The 18,581-nt window shown below is 44.4% G+C and overlaps 1 protein-coding gene across 1 annotated transcript in view; it reads left to right on the forward strand.

Annotated features, from left to right (window-relative positions):
* The window catches only part of LOC147464116 (anthranilate phosphoribosyltransferase), a 95,553-nt gene that overhangs the window by 34,224 nt on the left and 42,748 nt on the right, over window positions 1-18,581 (forward strand). Inside the window, exon 8 of the mRNA XM_086492923.1 lies at window positions 7,294-7,426. Within this exon, the coding sequence (XP_086349049.1) occupies window positions 7,294-7,426 (133 nt within the window). The remainder of the gene's footprint in view (window positions 1-7,293; window positions 7,427-18,581) is intronic.

An 18,581-nucleotide genomic window follows, 5' to 3' on the forward strand; every position in this document is an offset into this window, starting at 1 on the left:
TGTACTTTACGACACAAAGTAACATAACAAATAAACTTGTAACTGGGATTCAACACTTCAAAACAAATCACGACTTGGTAGCTAGAGTGCTTCCAAGTTGATAGTGACACCCCGTTGGCCCCAAAGGTTGGTGGCCCTTTCGGTATTTCTTTATTCCAATTAAACTTGCAGTAATCTTCTACGAGCTGTCACACTTTTATTGGGCTGAAAATTGCCTACTCTAGCCCAATTTTGGCAGTATAACAACAGTAGAAGGCTTCACAGAAAAAATCCCCATGTAATAGGTGACTTTCCACGCGTATTAGAGCACTTTTACAAACCTGGAGAGAAAATACAGCACATTGAATTCTCTGTCTTTAGCTTCTAAAACACACATGAACACGTGTTTGGCAGTTTCCTAGCTTCCCCGAAGCTCCTGGAACCTTTAGGCATCAAAAAGGGTCAAAACCCTAAACTTACAAAAAATTACAGCAAGCTGTGATTCTCTGTTTGGGCTCCGTTTTGCATGCCGAACGCATCTATAAGTAGCCCTTGAGTTCCTGCACTTGTGGGGCTACTTGCCCTTTGTTTTAGATGAGATTTCTTGCGAGAAATTTCTCTAAATCAACCTGTACCTGCTTGGGATTAGCAATTTGCTAATTTGATACCCGTGTAAGAGGCTCTTGCCTCGACAATCGCGCATAAACCCACAAAACTATGCATACAGATGAGTAGCCCTTGAGCTGGGCATCATGATTCTGTATTACATACAAATGAATAGCCCTTTGAGCTGGGCATCATAATTGTGTATTCAAAAGGGGAGAGAGGTACATGAGAGTGGAATCATCATGTTACATAAGACAAAGAAGAAGGCAAGCTTATTATTAAAGCTGTAGTCGTGCATCCACTACTCACACACATAGTGTAGTTTCACAATCAGTCGAAAAACAGTCCTCTCCCTCTCTTGATTGATTTGGGACGCCCAAATTGCTGAGGTGTCATGTAGATGGCTCACAAGCCGCCATGTGTCCACTTTGCCCATTCGGTTTTAGTTCCTAGTACCCACCAACTTATGAAGTCTCACCGAGGGGCCTAAATGACTTTGATTGAGCCTAGCCACCTTTTTACTAATCAGATTTTAGTGCCAATCGGCCCAACCATCTCGTGGCTTCCCTGCCTTCACTTTTGCGGGTGAAACTCTTGGCCATCGGCCGTGTCACATTGGCCATGCAATGTTCGCGCATTTGTGACTTCAAAAAAGGGTCCCAAAAATTAAATAAAAATCAAGGGAAGGAAACCAACAAACAGTCTCGTGACATACTCCCCTCTTGAAATTGCAAATGCCTCGATTGCATGCGTGGTATACATGCCACATATGGTTTAGTGTGACTAGCATCCTTTTATCATTGCATGTACCTGCAAGAAAGATTATGAAACATAGATAGAAATGACTTAAATGAAACCTTCATAATTTGTCATTTTTGTCTATCATAGAAGTGAGCATTATAACACTTGTCAAGTAATATACACTTCTATTGCACTGAATCCGTATGTACATGTAATGTGCTAGCCATAGTATCACCCCTCTTTTGAGCACGTTGAGTTGGGGCATACGTAAGTTGTAAACCAAAGGCTTCAAGGTAAAAGCTCTAATACATTTGGTGACTCTAAGAGTTCACTCTCCTCCATCCACTTTGCATCCATGGGTGGATAGTTTTTGAACTTCACCAAATAACGTCTTGCAACTTTTTCCTTGAACTTTTCTTTCTTTATGTTCCAAATTTTGCTTAGGTACCAAGATCTCATCAAGTTCCTCAACTTCAAGTTGATCTTCATTTGGCATATCTTCCGGCACATCACCCACAGAAGGTCTTAGAAGACTCACATAAAACTTATTATGAATCTTCCAATTATCAGGCAATTTCAGCCTATAAGCAACATCGCTCATCTTTTCAAGTACTTGAAAAGGCCCATAGTAACACATATTGAGCTTGGGAAACAAGCTTTCCTTGCCCTTGATCTTCTTTATTCTTGCCTTTTCGAACTGCAAAAGAACCCAATCGCCAGGTGAAAACAAGAGTTGGTGACGATCAACAATCCTTTTTCTGCTTTGCCCGAGTCTTTTCCAAAGCAAGCTATTTTTCTTATACATTTCATCCATATTCTCTACATATCGATCTGCTTCAAAAATCTAATCCTTTATGTGCAAAATGGGAGGAACCTTTTTGCCACCTTCAATAATCAATAATTTCGAAGGGTGCCTTGCTTGTTGACGAATGCACCATATTTATGTATGCATACTCAAGCATGGGTAAGTACGGTTCCCATTGGCCTTTATTGTCTAACACATGGCATTTAAGTAGATCTAAGACAATAGAATTAGCTTCGTCTGACTGTCCATCAATTTGTGGATGAAATGAGGAGGAAAACTTGAGCGTGGTGCCCATGTTTTCAAACAAGGCTCTCCAAACAAGCTTGTCATGCGAGGATCATGATCACCGACAATAGACCGTGGCATACCATGGTATTTAAACACATTGTACACGAATAAAAGGTATTCCTCATGGTTTCAAAAAATTCAAAAGGTATTCCTAATGGGTCTCTAGATTTTCATATGCAGGAACATGCTTACTACTGGCTCTTAAAAAATTAAAAGGTATTCCTAATTCTACGATTCTCTCAACAACAACAAAAACAATGCGCTAGTCTATAGCATGCAACAACGGCGCAATGACAAAGCACGTAGATTTGCAACATTATTAGTTGACGTAAGAAGGAAGGATACAACATTGAGAGAGAGAGAGAGAGAGAGAGAGAGAGAGAGAGAGAGAGAGAGAGAGAGAGAGAGAGAGAGAGAGAGAGAGAGAGAGAGAGAGAAGAAAACGCTAAAAGAAAAATGAAGAAGAAGAGAAACACAAATGAACCAGTGGAAAGTGAGCCACCTCTTTATATGGACACAAAAGGTCTTTTCACCTTTGTATGTCTTTTGACTTTCCACCTTCATGTGTCTTTTCATTTCCTAAACTCACCCTTCACTTACTTAAAGATGTTTGAAAAGAATTTTTATTTTTCCGAGATTGGGGAGACCTAATCTTGCATCTGATTAGATTTTATCTTTGTCCTTGCAATAAGCCCAAAGGAGACAGTCCTGTGGAGGATGTCCTGGAGAGCGACAAGAGCTGCACCATACCATAGCTTTAGTCTCTTGCTGAGACCGAAGCTCTTCCAGCTCTCTCTTGATTTGATCCAAAGCCTCAAGGTGCGATGGTTTCTCTTGTCTAAGATAGATTGATTTCTCTTCTTGGAGAGCGCGTTGTAGTTTTAGGGCTTCAAGTTCCCTGCGCAAAGAAGTCAATGGATCAGGAGGACTACTTTCCGAGAACACAGAGGGAGTCTCTATGTGAGGGGAGTTGTTGAACAGCTTCCTAGCCCCCTCTATCCTAGTAGCAGCTGCGATGAATTCCTCCAGAGTGGCGTCAGGTCGGAGGCTCTCTCGGAGTTTTTGCTGAGAGGTTTTGGGGAGCGCCTTCTCCACCCACTTCTTAACCATGAATTCACTGGGTTGCTGGGGAAGCTTGGCAACCAGAGACTTGGTTTTAGTCATAAGCTTTGCAAAGGTCTCCTCTGGCTGGAGCACCATGTTGGCCAACTCATCCAACACTTTCTCTTGGTAGTCACCTGGCCTGAAAGCTGCACAGAACTGTTGTCTTAAGGCTGCCCAAGTTGCAAAATGGTTCTCTGCAAACTGGCTGTACCATTTGTGTGCTAAGCCGTCCAAGGTGGATGGGAAAAGTACCAAATAAGCGTCTTCTCTGTTTAAACCACGACCCCTACAGAGAGATACGAACCTCCTTGCATGGTCGTCAGCATCTTCTGAAGAGAGTCCTTTGAAAGTGGGGAACTTGATGTTTACCTTGGCCAACACACTAGCCAATGCCTCCATGGCCCCTTGCTGAGCCTATTGCTCAATAGTCTGCTGTAGCAGAATAGGAGAGAGCTTTACTGGAGAAGGTGATCTAGAAGATGTGGAATCGGATGAAGGAATGGGGGATGTCGTATGTGGAGGTATGGGTGATGAGGTTAATGGACTTCTACTAGATACCAAAGGTCGTCTTCTGTTATAGTGCTTCAGAGGGCTCAGTAGTGCGCTTTGACGCTCGACTGACCGCCTTGTATGTGTCATGCAGTGACCACCAATTAAACCAAGCTTTGGGCAAGAAGACTCTAACTGTGGGCTGAACAACCCCGGTCTAGACTAGGACAAGTGGGGATAGTGACTAGACCACCTGGTCCAGGACCAGTGACTAGACCACCTAGCTGGCAGGACGAGGAGGACTGGACCAGGGCGAGGACTAGACCAGAACTCGGGACGAGGATGAGGGCTGGTTGGACCAGGGCGAGAGAGGACCAGACCAGCAGACTATCTACACAGTGCAAGCAAGTGTGCTGAGCTAGGTAACAACCAATTAGCTTCATGATTTGTATCGCAACAAAGAGTGAGACGTCATTTGAGGTCCCACCGTGATCGCCAAAATGAGAGCACCTGTAGCGCGGATAATGTGTCGTGCTCCCTACAGGGGGTGGTCCTCAGTGCAATGTGCGTGACAATCTCACTCAAACAAACTGAAAAGAAAGGAAACAATAGACATCAACAGAGCTCACAAAGGCACAACAGCAGACCAGAACATATGACTCGACTATCTCAAAGAACTGATACAGACTCTAGCGTGGCAGCCACACTCAGCTCCAGCCTAGGACTCACAGGTATAATGGGGGTGTCGAGGCTCATATGTACCGGGATGGTGAAGACGTGTTCTGTGTATAGACTCACTCTAGACGACTACGTACAAGATCCTCTGACCAAAACGCTACTACTCATATATACAATCATAAAGAGACACCAACGGCTCATAAATGACATCCCCTAAGTCTATCCCCACTGGGTGGCGGTGGTGACTTGGCCACGATGTCCACTAAACCACCGTATCCCTGCGACGTGTCACTGCCCAGCGAGTCCGTCTAGTGTGAACCGACCAGACCAAAGACCAACTGTAAACTAACTGTCCTGTGAAAGTGACACTGTAGCCTGCTACACTGGCATAAAAATTTGGCCTATCGCCTACCATATCTGGAACTAAACCGGCCGTGGGTTTGGGCTTCTTTTCTTTCTTGTCCTCTTTATTCTCTGAGTCAATAGGCCTCTTCTTTTGTGGACAATCTGCAGCAAAGTGACCAGGCTGCTTGCAAATAAAGCATTTATTCTCAGCCATTAAAGCCTTCTTCTCTTCGAAAGACTTGCGTACAAAAGGCTTCTTTTGTTTCTTAGCCTGTCTTCCAGATGTCTCGGCTGAGTCCTTAGCTTTCTCTGTTTTTCCTAACCCTTGGGAAGCTTTAGGAGTCGCTTTTTCCTTAGCTTTCTCTGTTTTTCCTAACCCTTGGGAAGCTTTAGGAGTCGCTTTTGCGAAGGGCTTCTTTGCTGAATTTCTCTTTGGCTGAACTCCTTTCACGTTGCCTTGGAATCCATTGTCTTCTCCTTTCAACAATGCATGAACAGTGTTGGCAACCTCCATAAGCTGACGGACGAGGCTAGCCTAACATTGGCACAAAGTTCCCTTAGTTTCAGCAGAGCTTATGGTTACTTGTATAGGTGGGATCTAGCAAGCCTCGACGAGGGTCTTGTAGGTACAGTGAGATTGCTAGGCTTATTGTCAAAGTTTCATCCACATATTACAGAGATCGGCAATAGGCTTGGTGTTTGTTGGGTGCCCATTGGGTGAGGGTGGTGCATTGTCCGATGGTGTATACACCCCCACTCTCAGGATGATTCTTCACCCCTCTTTCGTGAAGAATCCTCCTTCATTCATCTCTTGCCCTACTATTCATGGAGGGCACATAGAGCAAAGAGTGTATAGGGCATCCAGAATAGAGACAACAAACAGTGTTGTAGGAGGGACAATAGGCATCATTAGGATCTAGGAGGATAGAGGATGAGAGAGGAGAGAAGCAAAGAAGAGAAGAAGGAAGCAAAGGTAGACATAGGTGCTTCCAGTCCGCTAGGTTTATAGATCTAGGGATCCACCTCTACAAGCTTGCTCTTCTTCAGGAGAGATACCACTTGCATCTTGTGAATCCATTAGGGTTCTTGGGGATTCAATTGTAATTTGTCCCTTCATGCAGTTGTGACAGAGATGATGTTTTTCTTGCTGTGCATATGACATAATATGAGGAGAATTTTCTTTCTCTCAGCTCACAGAAGAATGTATATGTTAGGACATTTGAGAGAGTGTTTTGAAAACCAAGAAATAGTCTTTGGTCATACATTGTATATTTATGGACATTTTGGGAGCACCTCTATGCCCATCGGCTCTGTACAACTTATCTTGAGGCTGTGCCCTTGAGATGTTTATTCTAAAAGAAGATTTCCTTTTGGAAAAAGAAAAGAGAGAGAGATGAGTCAGATACCCATTACGGAGAAAAAAAGAGAGAGATAAGGTTGATCTCGTGGCATGTAACACCTTGAATATCGTGAAATCTTTCTCAAGACCCTTCTCCACTTCTCGCCTGTCGACTCTAATGCTAGATCAATCTCTGGCATCCTGTATGCTATGTGAGGGACATAATCAATAGGCAGGATAGCTGATGGGACTCTCTTCGTCATATGAAAATTACTCGTTCACCTACGAAACCAGGATGTTCAATAGCATAAGTGGAGTCATGACAAGGAAAGAAAATGGGAGAGGGGCTATGTGCATGACCAATTGGAGGGTGAAAAGCATTGCAATAAGGTTTCTCCTCCTCCAACAGATCTTCTATTTATGAATATAATCATTTCTTCCTCATTCATTGGATATAGAACATTCTCGGTATCATCATGAAACTGTCATGACTGGAAACCATGCAAATGAACCAAGTGGAGAAAAAAAATAGGGATTCGTGAGTGATAGACTATACCAATTGGCTGGGACGGAGCGGACCTGGAAGGGAGAGTCAAAAAGGAAATTGAGGAGTGTTGGAAGGCAGAAGGAGCATTCTGGAAATGTGAGAAACGGGTGAAAGCAAGGAAAAATTAGGTGTTCAGAGTTTTCTTGTCTGTTCCCCTTTCCTTGTTGTGTTTGTCTTTATGGTGTTTATGCTTTTTCTTTGGGCAAGGAGAGAGGATGTAGGAAATCTAGGGGGTTGATTAACAACGACAGGAGTGTAAATGGCATGGGGGTAAAGCAAAGATAGTAATGGCACTCCTATCTTGTGCTTGGATGTCTTATTTCACATTCCTAATTTTTGCCTCGCAGAGTCCTGACCAATGGTTTTTTTCAGGGTGAAGAAGGTGCCTTGTCTCTGACTACTAAGGAGTCCCTCACTGGGACATCTGTCAAAGGGTTTCCATTGAATCATTGTGCTGGTTTTCGGCCCTCCAATTCAATTGAGGCATCCTCTATTGATAGAGATGGTATGACTTTTTGCTTTCATTTTAAAATTCATCCTCTCTTAATAAACCTGCTCTCTGTTTCTTATTTTTTTCCTGAATGAAAGTTGAGATTTTGAATGTGTGAAATCCCAAAAATGCTTTTATTTACACTCTTGAAAAGACGTGGTTTTTGGTTTCATGCCACAATGATAAGCAAAGTTTACAATCTCCTCCAGGGGATGGGAGCATATTCTCAGTTAAAATGCAAGCTCATGGTCTAGAGGAGAGGCCATTTAATGCCTTCGAAATTTGTCCTCTTGTTCTAGCTTCCAAAAATTCCACTTTAACTATTGAAAGTAATCCCGATTCCACAAGTATACATGAGGAGACCATCTCAATCTTTCAATACGCTTACAAAATGTCTTGTCTGCCAACATTTACTCTGGTCAATTGTGTGGAAAATCATAACCTTGGTTTTATCAGCATTTATTGTCAGCCTGCAATTTCTGTGACTCGCAGATCTCTTTTAATAATAGCATGTCTCTCAAGACCCATCCGTGTGCCAATAAACAGGACTACATTGGCGGAAGAGAGCATCGGTGAGTCAACCACTTCTCAATGAAGTCCTCTATCCAATAAGGAGATCCGGACATCCCTGCTTGGCTCCCATAGATGCTCTTGATGTCATTGGACTGCCCTTTAAGGCATCTATTCTAATCATGCCAGTGATTTTGTCGTTTAGTGCAACGATCATGCTAATCGTCATTGAGAGGATCTGAATGTCTGTAGTGTGTGTAGTAATCTGTTCCTAGACATAGTCAAATATCTTTTGGAAATTCAAAAGCAGTTTAATTTCTTCCTTTGCGCCTTTGCCTACTCCACCAAATTTGCAGAGTGAAGATGTGTTCCAATGTGGAGTATTACCTTTGGAACCAAGCCTGTTCTGTTGCTCATTGCAACTTAAGATACCTTTCTGCCTCCACCTGACGCAGTACGTCTTGTTCCCTGCAGCACGCCGCTGCTCCCTTCTGTCCTGAGGTGCAGCTGCCGTGCACCCCCACCCCGCCTCAGCCCATAGCCGCCCTCAGCCTGCAGCTGCTCGCCCTGCCCCACATCAGCCCACAGTCACCCACCCTGCTCGCGTCAACTCGCAGACGTCCAGTTTCATGCAGCACTGTCGTTCCTCAGCCTGCCTGGGCTTGGCTGCTTCTCTCTCTCTCTCTCTCTCTCTCTCTCTCTCTCTCTCACACACACACACACACACACACACACACACACACACACACACACACACACACACACACATTTTTTCGTAAATCTGCTTCGATTAATTTACAAGTGGGAAACCTCAAAGCGAGGAAAACCCACAAAAAGAAAGGGATACAAAAAGCGGAGCACTATGAGGCTCCGAAGGCTAGAAACAGTCAAAGTAAATCCTGTAGGTATCAAGAGCGATGTCTCCAGTGTCATAAGCAAAATGCAGCGCTTGACCAAGAGATAATTTGAAATAGGGAAAGTGGTCAACGTAAGTGCCTTGGAACATTATGGAGTTCCTATGATGCCAGATGGCCCACAGAGTCCAAAATCTGACCCAGGTGAACACAGCAAACTGAGATTGCGGTGACTGGAGCACCCCAAAAAGCCAAAAGCGTCTGTCAAAAGAGCCTGAAGGAAAACGCAGCCGAAGAGCAGTCGATACTTGCCGAATGAAGGCTTTGGAGTGGCGACAACGCCACAGTAAGTGTGGCACGATCTCCTCAGCTTCAAGGTATCTGGGGCAGCGGGAAGGCGCAATATGCCGAGCATGTAACACACTCCCAACAGGTAGAGCTCCCACCAAGCAGCGCCACAAGAAAACACGTTCCTTCAAAGGTAGATGACTTTGCCAAATGCGAGACAATGTGTGTTGCCACCACAAGGATGACTCGGAAAGCAACCACAACTGACTACCATGATGCACAATCCATACATCAGATTGAAGGATGGCATATACACTACCAGCTGAGATGCGTCCAATCTAGTAGCAGCCAGATTCCAATCAGAGAAACGAGAGTCCACATCAAAGGAGGAATGGGTGAGTGATCAGCAAGCATCCTTTAAACTTCCCGCCAGAGAGGAGAATAGTGAGGACCCAACTGAAAGCGGGACACTGCATCAGCAAACAAAAGAACATAACCCGTGTCATCAAGCAACTGATGCACCTGACAGATTCCTTTTTGGGAAAGAAAATATGCTTGGCGAGGAGACCGTTGAACCAAAGTCGAAGCGAAGACCCTGCTCCAATGCAGACTCTCCAAACAAAGAGAGTTACCCACAAAGGATTGTCGACCATTCCAAGCCAATTGCGAAGTGACAACCTTCCAATCAACAATGAGAGAAGAAGTAAAGGGACATCCAGGAATGTGTCCTTCAAGCTTCCCAAAAACAACATCCCAATAAGTCGGTTTCCAATGGCCGAAAGATGGGGTGACAATGTGCGTACACAAATGTGTGACCATGAGAGCCCAGGGTTACTGTTGCTCCACCAAAACTGGCAACGGCATAGCTTTCCGAGCCAAAAGATGACGTCGCAAGTCCAAAATATTTAACCTCCAAGCTGCTTGGGAGAACAGAGCTTGTCCATAGATAGAAGCCGAAGACCCTTCTTACTAGACGAGGTCCGCCAAAAATGCTCTAAAATATTGGACATGAGGGACTGCAAGCGCAACCGAGGCCAGGATAACAAAGGCAAGTAAAACTGCACATAAGCCACAAGGATGCATTCGACAATCCTGAGACGCACATGAAGTGGCCACGTGGACAGCTTCCGGTAATTTAACTTTGAATGCAGACGTTGGAGCACCCAGTCCACTTTTTGCATGGCCGATACATTCCAACCCAGCGGATAACCCAAATGGCGAACGAGATATGTGGAGGAACAATCTCCCTAGGCCACAATATCTTATGCCAATCACACTCGGTCAGAGGCAATAGCTTGGATTTACAAAAGTTAACTTTGAGACCTGTTGCCAATCCAAACAAGTGAAGAGTATGCATAATTTTCTGTACATCATCATAGTGATTGCGAGGCATAAACAAACATTCATCCGCATAGGCCTGACCAGCAAACTGCCGTCTAGAAGGTAAATGAAGCCTACCAGTGGAAGTCAAGGAATCCAAATACATAAACAAGGGGTGATTAGCGATCACATAAAGCAATTCACTCAGAGGGCAGCCCTGCCTTACCGACCGTCCCAAAGGCTAAGATTCTGTAACAGATCCATCCGGCAAGCCTGCAGAAGTGCTGTGTGCATACAAGAAAAACACTACACGGGATAGGCGAGGCCCAAATCCCAAGTGTTGCATGGTATCCGCAATATAATCCCAAAGAACAGTATCAAATGCCTTTTCAATATCAACCTGCATGACCAAGACATCCTGTCGAGTATATTTTGCATATTCCATATCAATGATGACATTTTCGAGGTTATCAATAATTTGACGTCGTGGAATGAAGCCGTATTGAGATTGATGCAAGCCTTCATGCAAAAAGCACTTGACTCGGTTAGCCAGTATTTTTGCCATTAATTTATATACCACAGGCATGAGTGTAATAGGCTGCCAATGAGAGAATTCTTCACACAATGCATGTTTAGGTATCAGCTTGAGCAAACCTTCTTTCCAAGAGGAGGGGAGTTCTTGCTGTTCCCAAGCTGTATCATCATGAACAACAGAGGCAACTTCAAATAATCCCAGAAAGACAAGAAAAATTCCACAGAGAGACCATCCCAACCAGGAGGTCTCCATCGACCCAAATCAAGCAAGCTGGCATACAATTTTGACTCAGTGAAAACAGCTTCCAAGTCTTGAGCCTGCCGCATCGAAAGAATGGGAGTAACATGCGATAGAAACTTGGACGCGCTTGGCAAACTTCTCTCGTGGGAGAAGAAGGGACCTCAAAAATCTTGCCATAATGAGAGTGTAGGGCTAGTGCTAGCTCTCGGAAAGTGCAGGTCCACTCCCCTGACGGTAATTTAACTCTCCGTATAGCTTGAGACCGCCTAGAGTGATGCAAGTGCTGGAAAAATTGTTTAGAAGCACATCCTTTATCTGCAAAAGCCTGTTGACGAGCTCAAGTCTGCCATTTGGCCAATTTCCTCTCATCATTGTGCTGTAACATAGCGCGAGCGGAAAACAACTCACTTTGAGTGTCATTAAGAGAAGAATGATTAGCCAAGTGCATTAATCGGCTACAAGCATCCTTTGCGTGAGTATCCTGTTCCCTTAAGTGTGACAAATATTCCCTGCCATAATCGTGGATAACACATTGAACACGCATAACAAAGCGGAACGAGGCTATGTCCATATCAACATACATCTAGGAGATCAAGGTGGGATGATATCCACAATCATAGCACGAAAAGGCTCATGCTTGAGATGAGCATTATTGACATGCAAAAGCCCCTTCTTGGGTAGGTGATCATTGACATCAAAAGAGCCAAAACGAAGTTTCAAACATACAGGAAATTGATCCGAGAGACACATAGCATAATCAATCCTCATCTCGCATACAAAGTCGCCATATTGTTGCATGTGAAAAAGATACCAGCGATCTAGCCGAGCGCGATACATAGATTGAGCATTATTGTGAAAAGTGAATCCTGGATCAATTGCATGTGAGAAGGGTCACAAATCAAGCCCATTACATGTCAACATAAATTAATCCCATGATTGCCGTTCCATATGAAGCATGTGAGAATACCCAGTAGTATTATCCGCAAGGTTTGGTGCATTATTAAAATCCCCACAGAGAAATGCATTGGAACGCCAACAATAAGAGGAGGTAGCACTCCACAACCGTGCCCTATGTGCAGAAGTTGTGTATGCATATAATCCTCCAAATTTGAAAACCTCCCTATTAACAATACATTGGATGACCATCCATCTCCCAACCGGGTCATTGAAAACCAAGGTCGGGAAGTGTTCGTGTCGAACGAGTATAAGCACTTCAAAATAGCCAGCTGACCCTGCATAAGCTATCCAGTAGCCCGCAAAGCAAGAAGTCTGTCTTGCAAATTGATGCTGGTTATGCTCTTGAAGGACCACAATGTCCGCTTTACATGTATGTACATAGTGCCAGGTAAGCCGCCACTTGTCGTGATTGCATAACCCAGGCACATTATAGGAGATGCAATTCAAAGAACTATGCATTCTGATATGGTATATACAGCGGGCGAGGAAACGGGAACAAGGGGGAGAGAAAACTCAAGTACCAGTGCCCATCAACACATCCTCCCCATCTGTAGGTACTTGAGGAGGTGGGTCAAGACTTGGACCCGGATGATTGAAAATAAAGGCACCTTGCGATTGTTAGGTGCAGCGGAATGAATGTTTGAACTTTGCTCAAGATGAGTGCTCCGAACTGTGCTCAAGGTTCCTTTTGTTCTTATAGAAGGGAGAGACTTCCGTTCTTAATGAGAGAGTGCAATGGACACAAACAAAGTGGATGAACACTGTGAATGAAGGTGCATGAGACTGAGAGATAGAGATAAGAGGATACGACACCAGAGACTGTTGTAAAACCCTCCTCCGAAGGCCCCACTCTCGTCGGCGAGAGAGGTCTACTATTGATTGCACAATCTGGTACAAAGTGAATGCATGTGACTGATGCAAGTCTAGGCTAGATCGATGACGACGATGGTGATGGCGAGACCGATCTAAGGGCTGAAATCTGCTGCTCTTTATTTGCTGTCCAAAAACGCTATGGGCTGAAATCTGCTCCGCTTGAAAACGCTAGGGGAAAACGCTGATTTTGCTGGTCCTTATGGCTGAAAATCTGCATCTACTGTGGGGCTGAAATGGCTATGGAAAACTTGCTGAAAATGACCGGCTGAAAATTTGAGCAAAAACTCTACTAGCTGAAATCTGTCCAAAAACGCTGCTGTAGGAAAAACTCTAATGCTGAAAGTTGTTGGTGCTTGGTCTGCTGGAAACGCTATGCAAATGGTTGCGACTTGGGGGTTCTGGAAAACGCCAGACTGAGGTGGTATGGCCACGAGGATCTTGCATGGAAACGCTAGGGGATCTGAGTGGCTATGGCGATGGTTGCTTGATGCAAAAACGCCAAGGTTGTGGGGGGTCTTGCTTGAGAAGTTTCCTGTTGAGCCAAGCTCCTGTTGCCTCTTCTTGCTCATCTGCCATTTAGTGCTAGTCTAGGTTTGCTTATATACAAACTTACTCAATTTGCCCTATCTACTTTCCAACAAAAGTCACTTAAAACTAATAAGTGAAAAAATGTCAAAAATAGGTAAAATAGGCTAAAATGCACTGGAAAATTCCCCTGAAGGATTGTGATGGGAATGCTTATGATCATGTTGTGTGCAACCAGAGGATATGCATCTACACTAAGTGCCTGGGCATGCACGGTCTGTGAACAGACTCACAAAAGTGCTAGAATACTTCTAATCTAGACTGACTTGACTGAACTGAACCCTGATTATGCAGTAGCTTGTCCACGGACACACAGGGTTGGATGTGTCCCGTGGGCGTCGAGGGAGATCGCCAATAGCATCCGGAATCCTGAAAGGGACTCTTCGCTAGCCCACTTTGATGTGTGGGTCGTGCGGTACTTGAACTTCATAAAGGTCTGCAATGCTTGCTTCTTTGGGCCGCGCCGAAAGCTACACAAAGTCTTCTGTGGCTCCTTCAATGCTTCAACTTTCTCTAGAGTCATGCTTCTTTCTTCTTTAAGAATCTCCATGGCTGAAAATTCCTGAAACCGTTTACAACACAAAACCATGAACATACCTATTCCATGTAAAGTGAGTGGAAAAAATCTTGTCTTCCTAAAAGACTGTGCATGCAATGTAGATGAACGAAGAGACGGAGTGCCAAACCGTTCACCACACACACGCAAACAATGAGATCTAATCTTTCTCTTCTGATCTAAAGCAATCAACTGTGGCAATTCACAACAGAAATGCCCATGCTTGGTGCTCATACTTTCATGTGCTCTTTCTACAACTGTGTCGTGCCAAGGAAGAGACATGAAATGTGACTTCCTTGAATGCATACTTTTCAGCTTTTCATGAAAAATCCGCATATATTTGTGCTCATTCACGAGTGGAACGTGCTCAACGTACAATATGTCATGCCTAGGAAAAGGGATCACATAAAGACACTGACGAAAATACAGGAACTGATCACGAATGAAACACTCGAACAATGCGTGTGTATGAATCATGCGAACACATAATACTTCATGTGAGGGTTCTTTGGACCTAGGCTCGAGAGCCAAGATCGGTTCTTCCTGAAGGGGTTCTTTGGACCTACGCTCGAGAGCCAAGATTGATCCTTCGTGATTGATCGAATCTGCAACGAGGTTAGCTTCGCTAGAAAAAGCCTCACCTAACTCATCATCCTTGTGAACAATCACACCTTCTTCATGCAACTCATCATGCTTATGAGAAATCACATCTTGATCATCATGGAAATCATCATGCTTGTCATTGTCAACCAAATCATCATGCAATTCATTTGCCTTCAAATTATCATGCTCATCATTATCATGCAAATCATTGTCATTCAATTCATCATGCTTCTCATAATCATGTAAATCCCGTGTGTCATGCTTGGGAGAAGAAGAGACTGAGAGAGTCTTCTTTCCCCAAATCTCTTCAATCTTCGCCTGCACATTAGAAATGAGAGAGGAAGAATGAACAACGTTCTTGCGATCCAGTTCTGTTTTTCTTTCTGTGTACTTGCCATCAAATTCGTTGGCCTCGAAGCATAATTGCTCGCGCTCACGCTCCATGGTTGCCATTCTTGCTTTGTGCCACGTTGTCATCATGTCCATCATTGTCTTGCACCAGGATTTGGTGCAATCCTTGGCGTAGATGGGGAAGGGGGAGGGTCGGAAAAACCTCCTGGTGAGGAAAATTCTTCTTCGCCTCTCTCATGCTCATCACCTCCAAGCGAAGTATCCATTCCGCTTCGAGTGATGACTATCCACTGAAGTCGTGGATTCTTGTGGTCTTGGTTTCTTAATTTCACGAGGAACTTGGGTTCTTGTGGGTCTTGAGGGTCTTGAGGGTCTTGAGGTTCTTCTTTAGCTTGCAATATGTGTTAGAGAAGGATCTTCTCTTTACCCGTGTTCTGCTCTTTTTTGCGGGCGCATCCCGTGGCGGCCTTGCGCTCACACCAAGGTTGCTTTTCCCACCTCACGTCGATTGGCCGGCCGCTAAGTGCACGGTCCGCTCTCAATGAGTGAAAAGAGACACAAGGGGAGGCTGGACAAGTCCTTCTCTCTTGGGATTCCTGTTACTCTTCAAAAACACGAATAGGAATCGACACGCCCAAGCGAACTTGGGTTCGTGCGACCTCAACAAGCAAAAAAGAAATTCTTGTGATTCTTGTGGTTCTTTCCTTGAGTGATACAGAATACTGCCAAAGCTCTGATACCAATGTTAGGTGCAGCGGAATGAATGCTTGAACTTCGCTCAAGATGAGTTCTCCGAATTGTGCTCAAGGTTCCTTTTGTTCTTATGGAAGGGAGAGCCTTCCGTTCTTAATGAGAGAGTGCAATGATCACAAACAAAGTGAATGGACACTGTGCGTGAAAGTGTATGAGACTGAGAGATAGAGAGAGAAGAGAAATACGACACCAAGACGGTTGTAAAACCCTCCTCCGAAGGCCCCACTCTCGTTGGCGAGAGTGGTGTACGATTGATTGCACAAACTAGTACAAAGTGTATGCATGTGAATGATGCAATTCGAGGCTATGTCGGTGATGACGACGGGGATGGATGCACGCTACATGCGAATGCGAATGCAAAAGAGGTTAGGGATCTTGTCTCCAACTCCTTCCATATCCGCATACAAAGCTAGGAGATCTTGGTACTCAAGAATTGGGTTCTCGTGTATCCGATGTCGATCGTCTTTCAAAGACATGGCAATGAAGATGGAATCTAGTAAATCCATGGTCGGGACTCAAAGATTCTTCAGGGAAAAAAATTTGGGAGAGGTTCCTTGGGTTCTTGGGCTCGATGATTCTTCTTGGGTTCCTTGGGGTTCTTGGTTCTTGAGGTTATTCTTTAGGTTCTTGATGGTTCTTCCCTTGAGTTCGCGAAGCTGAAGCACGCACAGAGCTCTGTTACCAATGTTAGGTGCAGCGGAATGAATGTTTGAACTTTGCTCAAGATGAGTGCTCCAAACTGTGCTCAAGGTTCCTTTTGTTCTTATGGAAGGGAGAGCCTTCCGTTCTTAATGAGAGTGAAATGGACACAAACAAAGTGGATGAACAATGTGAATGAAGGTGCATGAGATTGAGAGATAGAGAGAGAAGAGAATACGACACCAGAGATTGTTGTAAAACCCTCCTCCGAAGGCCCCACTCTCGTCGGCGAGAGTGGTTTACTATTGATTGCACAATCTGGTACAAAGTGAATGCATGTGACTGATGCAAGCCTAGGCTAGATCGATGACGACGACGGTGATGGCGAGACCGATCTAAGGGCTGAAATCTGCTGCTCTTTATTGGCTGTACAAAAACGCTATGGGCTGAAATCTGCTCCACTTGAAAACGCTAGGGGAAAACGCTGAATTTGCTGGTCCTTATGGCTGAAAATCTGCATCTACTGTGGGGCTGAAATGGCTATGGAAAACTTGCTGAAAATGACCGGCTGAAAATCTGCAAAGGCTGAAAATCTGAGCAAAAACGCTACTGGCTGAAATCTGTCCAAAAACGCTGCTGTAGCAAAAACGCTAATGGCTGAAAGTTGTTGGTGCTTGGTCTGCTGGAAACGCTAAGCAAATGGTTGCGACTTGGGGGTTCTGGAAAAAGCCAGGCTGAGGTGGTATGGCGATGAGGATCTTGCATGGAAATGCTAGGGGATGTGAGTGGCTATGGCGATGGTTGCTTGATGCAAAAAGGCCAAGGCTGTGGGGGGTCTTGCTTGAGAAGTTTCCTGTTGAGCCAAGCTCCTGTTGCCTCTTCTTGCTCATCTGCCATTTAGTGCTAGTCTGGCAGCCTTGCATATCTTTGAAGATTCCGTGAAGTTTCCTCCAGCATAAGCTGCATCGAACTGCTGTATGAAGGTCAAAGCCTTCAATTGATCCTCAGTTCCTCTGAAAGTTTCAAACTTCACTCCCTGCCCACCTTCCTTGTAATCCTTCAGCTGACTCAAAGGAGCCACATTATCATAAACAGGTGCCCGTAACAGTGGTGCTCCATGATTGTTCATTCCAGCACTCGCATCAACTGTTTTACCTGTCATATCTGCATTTTGTACGTATGGCATTTCTGTGTTCTAGTGTGGTTTCTACACCAGCTTTTGGCCATTGGCAGCCTTCATACTGGGATGTGGTCTTTGGTAAATTTGAAGCCAAAATACCTGGATGCCCCCTTGCTTCTAGTCTTGTGGCTAATTGGAAAATAGTTACGTAGGACTTGTTGTGGCATGGTAGAGATGATGTGAGTGGCAATTCGCTTCGATTGGAGAGTCTACATTGAAGTTGGGTTTTTCATCAGACTCTTTGCATCCAGGGCTGTTTTTGCTCTATTAGTACCAATATCAAAGTGGCCTTCCTTGCTGTAACATGAGAACACAAATGTAGAATATTGAGACCACCACAACGCTTGGGAGTACACAACTTATCCATCGCGAGCAATCGCAGCCCTTTTTTTTGAGAGCAAGTAGACCAAAAGTGCTCTAAAACTAGAGACATAAAGGCCCAAAGACGAAGTGGTTGCCAATGCAACAATGGCAGAAAAAATTGTATATACGCCACTAAAATAAACTGCACTATTCTGAGTCTTACATGCAGCGGCCAAGTAGACAATTTTCAATAGTGCAATTCAGACTTAAGTTTATTCTCAACCCAATCCATAACTTGGCATTGTTCACCGACCAAGCCAGCGGGTATCCAAGGTGTCTCACAACTTGATCAAGCTTCACAATCTCACCTGGCCATAATACAGAGTGCCAATCCATTTGATGCAATGACAACAATTTAGATTTTTGAAAGTTCACATACAAACCTGTAGCCACTGCATACACATGTAGAGCTTCCATGATACATCGAACATCCTCAGGTTGATTTTGAGGCCAAAACATGGAGTCATTTGCATGCGCTTGCGCCACAAAATGAGAACGAGATGGCAATTCCAATCCATGCAAATGGCCAGATGCTGTCAAGGAGTCCAAATACATTAACAGAC

The sequence above is a fragment of the Adiantum capillus-veneris genome, chromosome 2, assembly GCF_014529385.1.
Source record: "Adiantum capillus-veneris isolate H3 chromosome 2, ASM1452938v2, whole genome shotgun sequence".
NCBI classification, from domain to species: Eukaryota; Viridiplantae; Streptophyta; class Polypodiopsida; order Polypodiales; family Pteridaceae; genus Adiantum; species Adiantum capillus-veneris.